General features: G+C 31.2%; 1 protein-coding gene across 2 annotated transcripts in view; it reads left to right on the top strand.

Moving 5' to 3' along the window:
* The window catches only part of LOC111708400 (bestrophin-1), a 28,223-nt gene that overhangs the window by 5,813 nt on the left and 8,123 nt on the right, over positions 1–14,287 (top strand). For both annotated transcript variants that reach the window (XM_023481763.1, XM_023481764.1), the window contains 9 exons: positions 1,588–1,667; positions 3,658–3,707; positions 4,048–4,128; positions 4,582–4,691; positions 6,623–6,686; positions 8,938–8,994; positions 9,778–9,840; positions 11,283–11,363; positions 14,227–14,283. In XM_023481763.1, coding sequence (XP_023337531.1) covers positions 1,588–1,667; positions 3,658–3,707; positions 4,048–4,128; positions 4,582–4,691; positions 6,623–6,686; positions 8,938–8,994; positions 9,778–9,840; positions 11,283–11,363; positions 14,227–14,283 — 643 coding nt within the window. The remainder of the gene's footprint in view (positions 1–1,587; positions 1,668–3,657; positions 3,708–4,047; positions 4,129–4,581; positions 4,692–6,622; positions 6,687–8,937; positions 8,995–9,777; positions 9,841–11,282; positions 11,364–14,226; positions 14,284–14,287) is intronic.

Below are 14,287 nucleotides of genomic sequence, written 5' to 3' on the forward strand. Positions count from 1 at the left end.
TACACAATAACATGACAAGTTAACATATTAAATTTACAATGTGCAGGTTTCCGATTTACAACGTAAATGTAATGTAAAAGTTGTAATCTCTGTTTGTTTGTTTGTCCGATCATAATACAGAACCCCCTGGACCAGTTTGCCTCAATATTTGATTGGGGAACTCGGGAGACCCACGAAAATGTTCTCAGCTTGGTTTTGAAATTCTGAGTTTAGTGGGTCGACTTTAATAGCAAAAATTTAGTTTCCCGGTAAAATCGTTCAAGTGCGGGTAAACGGCGGGGGTAACATTCAGTAACCTTGGCAGCGCTGGGTTCCCAAGCTAGTAACTAATATAACATCTATGGTAATGGGTAATATATGGAGATTAGAAAATTTGAGTTTGTGGCAAAAACTCAATTCTTTTGTAATTTACCTTTTTTTAAATACTGTATGAAGAAACAGCAACATTTTGTCGTAACAACTAACTTTTCCAGTCAATAATTTCAAGAAGAAATATTCGTAAAATTATGCTTTATGTAATATTACCTTTTTATGTGACTTTTTGTTATTCTACCTTTAGTTATTATACCTTTCGTTATTCTACCTTTTGTTATTATACCTTTCGTTATTCTACCTTTTGTTATTCTACCTAATCCCGTCTATAAACACATCTCTGATTACGGATAATGTTATTTAGAATCAAACTATTAAATTGTTGATAAAAAAAAAAAATCAAAATAGTTTTCAACAATCATCTTCAATTTTGATGATACAAAGTAGTAAAGTACAAAGGAGTAAAATACAAGAGTACAGTACAGTATAGGACAAAAGAGAATAGGAATAAGGAAGAAAGGACAAAGGAGTAAATAACAAAGGAGTATAGGACAAAGGAGTATAGGACAAAGGAGTATATGACAAAGTATAGGACAATGGATTATAAGACTAAGGTGTATAGGACAAAGGAGTACAGGACAAAGAAGTATAGGACAAAGGAGGACAGAACAACGGAGTATAGAACAAAAGAGTATAGGACAAAGAAGTATAGGACAAAGAAGTATAGGACAAAGGAGTATATCACAAAGGAGTATAGGACAAAGGAGCATAGTACAAAGGAGTATAGGACAAAGGAGTATAGGACAAAGGATTATAGGACAAAGGAGTATAGGACAAAGGAGTATAGGACAAAGGAGTTTACGACAAAGAGAATAGGTCACAGCTGAGTGAAAACAAATGAGTAAAGGACAAATGAGTTTTGGACTAAGGAGGAAAGGACAAAGTAAGACAAGAAAAGTAGAAAGGGACAAAGAAGTTCATGAAAAAAAAGAGGACAGGACCAAGGAGGACAGGACAAAGGAGGACAGGACTAAGGAGTATGGGACAAAGGACTATAGGACGAAGGAGTATAGGACAAAGTAGTAAAAGACAAAAATACTTAGTGATAAAAATTAATATTTATTCACTGAGCCTACACAAACACTTTGTGAGAAAGCTTTCACGATTAATTTTATCATCATTTCTAAATATGAAGTTTTAAGTAAAAACTTTCACGTCATCTTATTCTATTGAATCAAATTTTTTTTCATTTTCCTAATAGATTTAGTTTTTTAGTGATAATTCTACATTTCCTGCTTTGTCTGTTTCTTATTCAAATGATCAACCCTTCAGTTATCATACTCCAGATTTTATAGGTGGGTGTAATATCTTGGTTATGGGGGGGGGGATAACCAAGGAGTATTGAATACAATGGAGAAAGGATCAACCCGGCCCGCCAAGGGAATATGAATAAAGGGATGGGAAATGACGCTGGTCTGGCATGAGAATCAATCGCACTACTATGCAGACGAGTTCGTTATCACACATGCACAATCTTTTGGTACAGACACACAACATAACTACAGTCAAGGAAATTGCAGAACAATGTCGTCAATTATAATTAAGCTTGAATAACAAGTAGTTTATTGTAAACTTTAATCGAATTATATTCTTTGTATGAAAATTTTGGCTTATAGTGTTGACTTAAATATTTAAATAATATATTACATGTATCTTGAACTCATTTTAAAAACATTTAAGAATAAATAAATGTACTCTCCTAAACTGTACAAATACCGAGATTCTTATGTACTCTAAATACCTACAGAACAACCCTTCGGTTCGTTATCACTTACACACATTCTTTTGGAACAGACACACACATACATGACGTTTCCGCCCCCTGGGCCCGCCCTACCATATGATTATAAATGCTTTGCAGCTAGACGGTACTCCATTTAAATAAGAAATATGCTTTCCTTAACTGTCTGATGTACAAATACCGCGTACAATGCACGCCGTTCATGTATTCAGAATAGATATATTACACTGGGGAAAAAGTAGGCTGAATAACGCCAGACAAACACATTTTTTTGGGATGGAAAATATTGGCGTTACAAACGTATTTTTTTATCATATAAAAATCGGTTTTATTTGATATGGTTAAGTAAAATAACACATTAAAAGAATTAAAGACGACATTTAAAAGCTCTTTTTTAAATGGGGTACCGTCTGCAAAGCATGCATGTATAAACCATATGGTTGGCGGGCCGGGTCGATCCTTTCTTCATTATATTCCGTACTCCTTGGGGATAGCACACTTATTGGAAATGAAAGTTTTAGAAAAATTAAAGAAAAAAAATCATCATTCTTGAAAAAACAAATTAGCAAATTAGTAAGTAAGTAAATACGTAAATAATTTGTTTGATAACATCTTACATCTTGTTTTATCATCAAAGTATTGTATTCAACGTTAAAAAATCTCATCTTTGTTTTTCTTACTTCCCAGAAATGAAAAACATGCACACACGCTTTTGGAGATTTTAGTTTTTTGTTGTCTTCAACTAGTGTTGAGGAAATTAACACTCTTTTAGTTAAATATTTGATATTTGAAAATTTAACATTGAAATAAACAGATGTCTTTGATCTCCTGTTTTATTTGAAAATGCATTAAAGTATTCGATTTTCTAATATTTTGATATGCCGAGCTGGGACCTTTTGAAATGGTGGATATCGGAATTAATTCTTAATCTACTCTTTTTCCTAATCTCCAGATTAAATAATGCTTGTTCTCCTCTTGTTATTAATCTCCAGATTAATTAACCGATCAGGATTAAGGATATCCCATTCAAAAGTTCCCAGCCCAGTTCTTTTATTTTTATATTTAATATTTGTATTTTTTCATATTTTCATCTATCTATCTATATAATTTGCTTGTCTGTCTGTCTGTTTTTTGTCTGTCCGAGTGTATCCAATAAACGTCAAAACGGCAGAACCGATCGGGCCCAAATTGTGCGTTGCACCTCAAATGTGCCCAGGGAAGGTTTATTCAACATCAAAATTGGAAAATAGTTGGAATTTTTTTAATGCACCAAATCGAAAAGAGTATCTGCTAAAATTGGAAAATGTTTTTAAATGGCCGACTTTCAGAATAAAAGTTAAAAACTAAAACTATTTACAGGGCCGGGGGAGCGAAGCACCCTAAAAGCCTATTATTCTGTTATTTCTATTCTATATTTCTATTATTCTGTTATTTCTATTCTTCTATATTTTATTTTGCACTCTAATATTTTTTTTTACATGTAAACATTTTTTTATTTTATAATTTTATAATTTTTACATTTTTTTATATTTTTGTTTTTCTAGTTCCCTTCTTCACAATTATAGAGTTTATAAGTTACATGGGGTGGATTAAGGTAATTATTCAACAAAATAACAACTCCATTTTTTAGAAAGTAATTTTTTAAAAATATAACTATTGAATTCAAAATAAGTGCCATTTTGAACTAAATGTAATGCTTTAGATGGAGGGTCACTTGAAATTATGTGGCAGTCCCTTAAAGGACAATATATTTTGTATGGCCTATTCCCTTATTTTACTTTTTTATTTATTTTATCATTTACAAAGTTTAAAGTTTAAAAAGTTAAACTCTTTTTAAGATCCTTGTCAACAATTTGGGCTTCTTTTGAAAATGTTTTTTAAACAAATAGATACTGGTGACAACCAACTTAAATTATCTTTTGTTTTTTTCTTAGGTTGCAGAGACCTTGCTAAACCCTTTTGGGGACGATGATGAAGATTTTGAAATCAATTATTTAATTGATAGAAACCTGCAGGTCAAATAAAATAAATAAATAAAGCAAACAAAAATATTTAGAAAACAAATAAAATTTTTTAGCCTATGTCACCCCCAGACAACCCATTAGTGTCCACAAAAATTTCAGCCCATTCGGTCCAACCGTTTGGCTGACCAGAGGGAACATATATACGAATGTCTTGTTTTATTATATGGACTAGCTAAAATGCCCGGCGATGCCCGTGGAATAACAAAAGAAAAAAGACAATTTTAAATTTTTTTTAGTCTATGTCACCCCTGGGCTACCCATTAGTGTCCACAAAAAATGTCAGCCCATATGGTCCTGCCGTTTGGTCGGCTAATAGGGAACATATATACGAATGTTTTTAAATTTTAATATAAAACTGGAAAAAAATATTTTCTTATGCTGGTGAGTAAAATCTAAACTAGAGGTCACAAAGGCGCACCAGTAACGTCGCATGACGTGTTATAGGTTTCCTACATGATAGTTGATGAGGCGGATGGAGAAATGGAAATGGCGGAAGATCCATTTCTTGAGGCGGGTATCTCGATCCCAGAGGAACTGCCGTATAAGGATAGTAGGTAATTAAAACTGATCTAAGCTGAGCTGAAAACTTTAAAATATCGATATCGAGATCAACGCTTGATCCTCTCTTTTTGCCAAACTCCAGACTAATTTAGTCTTTGGATTAAGGATTTGAGACTTTGTCACAAATTCAATTTTTGTAATCCTTATATCTTTGCAACCTTTGATATTTCACACTTACATTTTTTTATCTAACAGCGTTCATAGTTTGAAATATTAAAGGTCTACGACATTGGTTTGCCATAAAGTTGAAATTAGAAAATCAGAGTTTGTGACAAAAACTCAATTCCTTTCTACAGAATAGAGATGCACTCTTTAACTTTTTAAAAAACAGGTTTTTATTTTCCCGCAGTTGTGGTGTCATATCAACTGGGCTAATGATCGATTGAAGGAACGTAAGTTTTAGATTAAAGTTTATTTAGACTAACATTTAAAAGGACTATAGTCCTTAAACATGATAAAAGGTTTTTTAGTACATATAAAATGATTAAATTTATATTTGTTTTAATCCTCTAAAATTCGGCTTGTGAACAGCTGACTTTAGTTTAATCGGATAATTAGTCCAATCGATATAGCATCGTTTCTGTATTTGTGATCAAACGTATCCTTATTACATGAAGTAGGAAATGGTTAAAAAACTAAATATTTATATTTCCTGGTGCTTGGTGTTAAAACATTATTACATTATATTACATATTATTACAATTTAAGTTTGTAGCGAGAACATCATAAAATGTTGCGATTGTAATTTAACTGCAGGAAAATGACGGATATTTAAGAATTTTATCTTTACAAAAACGTTTCAGAGTTTCATGAGAACTGATTTTGAAATTGTTGTTTTTAATGCAAAGTAAAATATTTTTAAAAATGTGATATCTAGGATCTATCCAAAGAGAGCGGATTAAAAATAAATTTATAAGTTTCCACAGTGGATATTCAGATTAAGCGATCAGGATTAATGATATCCAAATCTAAAGTTTCCAGCTCAGAAAACATTAGAATTGGAAACTTATAATACTAATCGCTTAATCTGAATATCCACTGTGGAAACTTTTGATTTCTTCTTAATCCGCACTTTTACCCTCTTTTTCAATATTCCTACTAAAGATTCAGACCAATTAGAATTTTCTCATTAAATTCCAATTTCCCGCTTCTTATGGGCTTTTCCAGATTCTGCATTTACCACTCTGAATGGTTGAATTTTATAAACTTTCCTGAAAACAAACTAAAAATTAAAGAGGGGAGATCAAGCATTGATCTCGATATCCACAATTTTAAAGTTTTGCTTTGGAGACCCATAATCTCGAGAACTTTTCAGTTTTTCCTGCAGGGTACGATTATCAATGGGTATTGAATAAAGAATAAATTGATCTGCAGATTAACAAAAGATTAAGATCAAACATTAATCTCAATATCCACAGTACAAAATTTCCAACCTCGGGTCGAACAAGGTCTATAATAAAAATGCTTACATGTACGGAGTGGTAGACGGCTAGTTTATAAAACGAAGGAATTTTTATGAACAAACGAAAACGAACGAAAAAAAACTAACAATTAAAACGTTTGATCGTTCATAAACGAACTTGAAAAAACAAAAGGTTTTTTTACTGAACGAACAAATTTTGCAAAAGATTTTGAAAAAACTTCAGGTTTTTTACTGAACGAGCGATTTTTAAACAAACTTTTATAATTTCGTTTTTTTGTAGGTTTCTTTTGAACGAACGATTTTAATGAGCACGATTTTACTGGATGATCGTCTCTATAATTTTTCAACCTGATGTTGTACACCTTCAATATTTAGTTGATCTAATAGAATTCCTAGTTTAAAATATCTAAGGTCTACGACATCGTTTTGAAAATATATATTAATTAATAAATTTGAGTTTGTGGCAAAACTCCCTCCTTTCTGAATTTTTTTTTATTTCAGGAGGAATTCAATTCGAAGTAGTTTAGGGAAAAAATTCTCAACAACCTTTCTCCCTTCGTCGAAGGTAAACTAAGATATGCGTTATTGAATATGTAAATTGTAAAAGGTTGTTTAATTTAGCGGATAAATTTACAAATTATCAATATTTGTAATTTAATAAAAAATGAGGAAAAATCCGTGAAAAATTGGTAAAATCTAAGTTTTTAAAAGATTTGAATGGTTGTTAAGATGAGCATAAAAAAATTGGGATTTCAACCAAATACATATCAATTTAGATAGTTCAGTTATGGATGTAGTTCATAAACATGATTCTATTAATTTATGTTACCCTCTGTTCAAACCTTTCGCGAGTAATCTTTCTTTTCTTTATACCTCTTTTCCCTACTTTATTTCCTTTATCCTCACTTATCATTAATATTATGTTTTAAAAGTATATTTGTAAGAACTTGAGGGGGGTCGACACTAGGATGTTAGATAGGTAGGTTGGTTGATTGTTTAATTGGTTTGTTGGTTTGGGTTCGTTGGTTAGGTTGGTTAGGCTCCTCAACTCGGACACAGTTGTATCTAATAATCATTTAATTGATATATTTCAAACCTGTAATAAAATACAGGCAGATTAAACATAAATGACAATATTTTAAAGTAATTAAATGTTTGATAAAATAACTAACTAGTTTTTCGTGTCGAAGTGAAAAAGGAGTGTTTAAAGGTTTGAGGGTTAGGTGGTTTAAAACATTTGTAAATACTTCTGAAAATATAAACCCGGTTGTTTAAGTTGAGTTTACTATGAAATGCAAAGTTATTTATGGATTTGATCTTTCACTTAGTAAAACTTTTCACTGTTTATTGTTTCTTTTGTCGGAGAGTACAGATTAATTTGAGCGGAGACTGGATTTGGTTTGGTGTTTTTCTCCGAGAGGATTTTGGTAAAGTCGACTTACCCCCCTTTCAGAAGATGTATTAACTGTCAACAATATTGTATATAGTGTACAATGTACATCCATTTATCTACAAAACTCATTCGATTATAATGGGTGAACCAATTAAACAACCTACTCTGGTTAGGCGGGTCCAAATTGTGAATATTTAGTTGTATTATCTCGCACAGTTATAATAACATTGCAAGATCTGATTTAAAAATCTATGAGAATTTTGCCAATATCTTCTAAAATCAAAATCTAAAAACAAGTGCTTTATATTTTAATAAAGAACATATCTAGGGCTACAAAAAAGTATAAGTAAGTTAGTGACGTTAATCAAGGGACGAGGTGTTCCAATATTGAAAGTCGATCCTGTCTTGAAAACTGATCCAACTTTTCATAGCAATCTGGATCTATGTGGTCGTTCTTTGTAGTTGACTAAAAATATTAAAATATGAAATATTAATAAAAAAAATCACGACCCTACCCCCTCCCACCTTCCAGTCTACAGAGACTACAGATGCATTATCAACTTACATCTACTTATTATACAGTTCATGGTGTCCCAATAAACTATAATGCAGTAAGTGGTGTCCCAATAAACTAGTATACAGTACATGGTGTCCCAATAAACTAGTATACAGTACATGGTGTCCCAATAAACCATGTTACAGTACATGGTGTCCCAATATACTATTATACAGTACATAGTGTCCCAATATACTATTATACAGTACATAGTGTCCCAATATACTATTATACAGTACATTGTGTCCCAATATACTATTATACAGTACATGGTGTCCCAATATACTATGTTACAGTACATTGTGTCCCATTAAACATCGGAATTGTGTTATGTCTATGAGATTGTCTTTGTAAATAATTTTGAATTTATTATACTAGGCTTTTTGAGCACTTCGCGCCCCTTTCCTAGTAATTTTTATCTTTTAACTGTTGATTTTTTACCTGCCATTTTTCATTGTAAACTGCAACAAGTATAAAATATTGTGGATAATTCTGCTTTAATTGGTCAATTTTCAAAACTCGTTAAGTACGGCATTTCTATTAGACACAATCTTTCAATTTCGACCAGCCACAGACCTTCCCTGGATCATGTGAGTTGGTACAAAAATATGTTGAAAGATTCAACCGTTTTGACGTTTAACGGATTCAAACAGACAAAGAAACAGACAGACAATTCCTGCTGTATCTTAAATATTGATTTAAAATGGGATATTTAGAAAAATTTTATTTTATTTAATAAATTCAAAATAAGAAAATTTTTATTATTTGGGAATTTAAATTATTAATATTATGATGGGGTTGAATGTAAATTATAATTAGATTTTTAATTATTTTGAATTATTTTCTAATAAAAGACGACATTTTTAGATTAGCGCGGGCAAAGACGACATGGAGGTTCCAAACACTGGGAGTTTGTACAGAAAGGTAAATTAAAAACAATTTTTAATAATTACACGTTATACAGTGATAACCAGAAAACTCTGTAATAGGGAGACGGCTTTTAGACTCAAAGTATGCCATAGTACAATGAACATAAGACACTTATCATTATTAATTTTTTTAAAAAGAAATATGTAAACTGAACAAGAAATATTAGTAGATATTCTCATTTTTAGTTTTTCATTTTAACTTTGTTTTGTAGCACTTTCTTAACTTTGTTTTGTGTAGCACTTTCTTAACTCTGTTTAGAAACACTTTCTTAATTTTGTTGAGTAGCAGTTTCTTAACTTTGTTTATTAGCACTTTCTTAACTTTGTTGAGTAGCAGTTTCTTAACTTTGTTTAGTAACACTTTCTTAACTTTGTTTTGTAGCACTTTCTTAACTTTGTTTAGTAGCACTTTCTTAGATTTATTTTAACTTTGTTTAGTAGCACTTTCTTAGCTTTATTTTAACTTTGTTTAGTAGCACTTTCTTAACTTTGTTTTGTAGCACTTTCTTAACTTTGTTTAGTAGCACTTTCTTAACTTTCTTTCGTAGCACTTACTTAGCTTTATTTTAATTTTGTTTAGTAGCACTTTCTTAACTTTATTTTAACTTTGTTTAGTAGCACTTTCTAAACTTTATTTTAACTTTGTTTAGTAGCACCTTCTTAACTTCATTTTACCTTTTTTTAATAGCACTTTCTTAACTTTATTTTAATATAAAAAAATAATAAATTGGGGTCACTTGAAATTTTGTTTACATTAATTATAAAATTTTTTTAATAGCGGAGTCCTAATATTGGGCAAAATATGGGACCTGACACACCCTACTCTCCCTCTGCTGCTAGGGTAAGAAAAATGGAAAACAAATATTTTTCCTAATTTCTATTCTTACATGTGTGTGTTATAAAATCGGAATTGTTTCATATTACATACCCAGGGTTATCACCAAAGATTGAGACTGTAAAGACGACCTGAAGCATTTAAAATATGACGATTTCAATGTTAATTATGTCTAAATAAATTCCGTACTGTCGTCTCTGAGATCTCATCCTTTGTAGGCAGACCTGTAACTCTTAAAATACTGGCAATATTTCTTAAAGTAAAATTAGCTGTTATATAAAAATTAAAGTTGTCATTGACCTCCGACTGCGCCAAGATATTGTTGAAAGTTTCTGAGAGTTTCCTTGGTTGATGCAACAGAAAACACCTAAATATGAATTCCAGATCCAGACTTCGGTAAAGGTGTTTGACCCCTTTCTTGGCAAAATTAGTTTTTGGAAGTTCATGCTGACTTTAAAATTTTATATTCATCTTTTAGACTTAATGGACAGACCAAGATAATACAGTTATCATGTTCAAAAATATCTTTTCAGTCCTCAAGTCCCCCTCCAATCATTACACGAAATTAATTGGAATAAGATTTTTTTCTCTGTGTTTAGCAGGGTATGCTATATCTACAATTTTACTAATTTTTATTGTTATGTATTCGCCTATATATAAGATTAAATTCTTATAATTCTTCAATCAAAACTCCTCTTTTTTAAAGAGTTATTGAGAAGAACAAAAATGTTTTGAATTTTTCAAAAAGTAACAAATTAAATTTGCGCTTCTCAAACTTAAACGCGAAATCAAAGATAGAGGAGCTATGAGGTCACAAAGTCGTACTGGTGATGTCATATAAACCTTCTACTTCTGTTTATTTTGCAGTGAGAAATCCACTGGCGTTGCTATCTTTTAATAAACAGCTTAGTGTACAAAGTGCGGAATGGCCGGAGCTTTTAAATGAAACCAAATTTTATTAAACAAGATTCTGTAACAATTCCGTTTTTTGACAGATACAAGTCATATCTGTTTTCATATTGTGTATGTACATGATACAGGAGGACCCAAAAAGATTGAGATTTCAGAGACGACTGTACCCAGTAGTTCTTACTTGTTTCGTTCTTCATTAGTTAAATCATTTAAACGTTTATTATTCTACTATATTTAGGGCAAACCCCCAATAACAATCCACAGATTATTAAATTGAAAGAGTTTTAGGTCGAATTTAAAGTATTATTCTTTGTGGGTAACCCTGTAAATTACATACCTCAAAAAAACCATTCAAAAACAGGATTATTGTTGTCTTAGACCCTAGCTTTGTATAATAAATAGCTTTGTAAATAAATCTTTTTCTATTTCACAGTTTTTAAAAACTTCTTGAAATGATATTGTTTAAAGAAAGAATTCAGGCGACAATCATTTCACCGTTTTCTGGTCTCCGCTGTATAATATATAATATATTCTAGAGCACAAATATGGCAGCTTTGATTGAAGAAACAAACAGTAGCAGAGGAAGTTTTAGTCAGGATATATTCACAATTAATCAGGCAAATATATAAATATTTATTTAGTCAGGATATATTCACAATTAATCAGGTAAATATATAAATATATATTTAGTTAGGATATATTCACAATTAATCAGGTAAATATATAAATATATATTGCAAGTATATAAAGATATATTTAATATTAATAAAATATTAGAAAATCACAAAAACATATATTTTATATCAATAAAGACATAATTTTTTTACAACAATTTATTCTAAAAATAAAATTGGACCTAATCATCAGTAAAAGGTTAAAGCATTTTTCATTTTTGACAAATGTTTTGCAGATTTTTAAAAGATGGTTTACTTCTCAGCATACTTTAACTCAAACAGAAACCAGCAAGTGTGCCGGCTCTGCTCAACCGCTCATTATTGAAATTATAAATTTAGCAGTGAATAATTTTTAAAAAAGTATGATACAATATAAAGTCAGAACTGTTGTGTTGTGAATCAATATCCCGTGGTGACCACAATGCAGGGATAACTGAAGGGATCAAAGTATTGATCTCCAATTTAAAAGTGTCCACATTGGATACCTAGATCAAGCTTTGAAGATTACACAAAAGTTACGATTTTAGCCGAAAAAAAATCGTTTAGTTTTAAATAATGTTATCGTTAGAATGTTCAAAGTAGAATAAACAACTGTTCAATCCCCAAAACACTGATGTTTTAATTTTTTATATTAGGATTATAATAAAAGTTTGCTGTGATGAAATTAGATATTTACTATTTTAAGTTTCAAGGTTACGTCATTTTTAATATCGTTTACGCCTTATAATCCAGTCATTACTGAATAGGATTTTTTATGGTGGTCCTAAAAAGACGACATTTAAAAATTCTTAGATATTAAAATAGATATTTAAAGAAAAAATATTGGTGTTAAGTTTTGGGAATATTGGAACAGATGCGGCTTAAGGGGAGGAAAGGGGGACGTCCTCCTCCTGCAAAAATTGGGGACGAACCCCCCCCCCCTCTTTCACGAAAATTGTTGGTGTCCCCTACTTGGAAAAATTTGGAGTGTACGTAGAGAGCAGGCACATTCTACCTCTTTAATTTTAATGTTATAGAATATATCAATCACTCAAAATAAAGTTTTTTTTAAATATGTTTAAATCCAAAACTTGGCAACACATTTTCCCCTCCCACCCCCAGCATGTTTTGAATTTTACATAAAAATGAGCAAATTCCAAGGGAGGGGGAATGAGCTTTAGTCATTAAGCCGTGAAAGCTAGATTTGAACGTTATTTTAAAAAGAAAGCATAAAGATTTTAATTTAATCAATTCATCAATATAGTAAGTCTAAACAATTGTACTTTATTCGTCAAATTTACATTAAAAATTCAATGATTTCATCAAGCAAACATAAAAGTTTAAATTTCATTCGTCAAGGAATGACAGATTTAAAAATATTTATAGAGCAACGAAACATAAAGATATTTTTAGCTTAAAATACGAAAACTAATGCGCTTTTTTTACTCATCTGCGTCATTAGTGATTCTTGAAAACAGAGTTCAGTATTGTTAAATGTTTACATTCATCAAACTTTCTTTTCAAATAATTTTGAGAAAATTTTAAAAATCTGAAAAGTTCCTGTTAATGCTCCAAAAATGTCCTTACATAGTGTACACTGTACAAAATTAAAAAGCGTAAATATTGCCGCCATATTGTAAAATGTACAATTATTTACCACCCTTTTACCAACATTTACCGACCTATAATACCCCAAGCAGAGGAACTTTAAGTAACTTAACCTCCCTTGCCTGGGACAATCAAGTAAAACCAGCTGCTCTGCAAAGTTTTCTTGAAAAAAAACGCGCATTTTCATTTCAAAGCACCAAATAATTGTGTAAAACAACTCTTTATGCACGCACCTCTGCCACTTTAGTAAAAGCAAATTCAACCTATATGAAGCATAAAGTCTGACCGCGTCAACCTTGTTGCACTGGCTAGCCCTGTCCATAGAGCTAGGTACAGTACAAACTGGGACCAGGTTGACCCGGCTCGGAAATTCAAATGTACTACGGCTGCCCGTGTCTGGAAAAAAATGTACTTCTAACCACAGGTTCCCTCGGCCAATATTGGTCTTGGGAATCCCAGGTAAAGAAAAATTCCCTGAACTTCCCAGTACAGTTGTAAATACTTATTATCTACAGTGAGAACCAGAAAATGTGGATAGAGGAAGATGACATTAAAATAATACTGCAGTGTATTTGATGTTGTTATTAGGCAAATAGTTTTACTAGTAACTGATCACATCATAACCTGAGTCTCAGACTCGTTTTTCTTTTCCAGAGTTTTCTGGTTCTCACTGTATAAAGTGGGTAGCAAATATGAATACAGTATTCGAATTTAATGAATTTGAGCCGCGTCTTTAATCCGCCAAAAACCGGTTTCAATTAAGCGCCGGCTTAAATCTTGAAGCAATGAATACGATTTTAAGTGGAACCAACCATATTTGAGCCGCGGTTCAAATTCTTTAAATTCGGCCTCAGGATTCCAACAACTATATTAATATGATTTTAAAGATGACTGCGAATTTTTATTCTGTCTTAATTCTTTTTTAATATCATATATATATATAAATATATGCATATAATCAAGACAATACTTTTGTAAAATCCTGGGAACATATAAATTTTTATCTGATATATATTATTTTTTGATTTTTTGGGGTTTTCTTCCTGCGTGACAACAACAAAAGTATCTTAGTCAATTTTGCTGAGACAAAGGTTTGAATGTGATACCTCCTGAAACAGTCACTATAACTAATTCTAAGATTGGTCTGATAAAAATGTTTTTAATTGGGTATCTTTGTTCAAATATTTGACCAGTCCCTTATTAACGAAATATCTTTCAGGAGATTCTCACACAAAATAAAAATAAAGAGAGAGGAGATCAGGGGATGAAAGGAAAGGTAA

This window comes from Eurytemora carolleeae, unplaced genomic scaffold (assembly GCF_000591075.1).
Source record: "Eurytemora carolleeae unplaced genomic scaffold, Eaff_2.0 scaffold20, whole genome shotgun sequence".
NCBI classification, from domain to species: Eukaryota; Metazoa; Arthropoda; class Copepoda; order Calanoida; family Temoridae; genus Eurytemora; species Eurytemora carolleeae.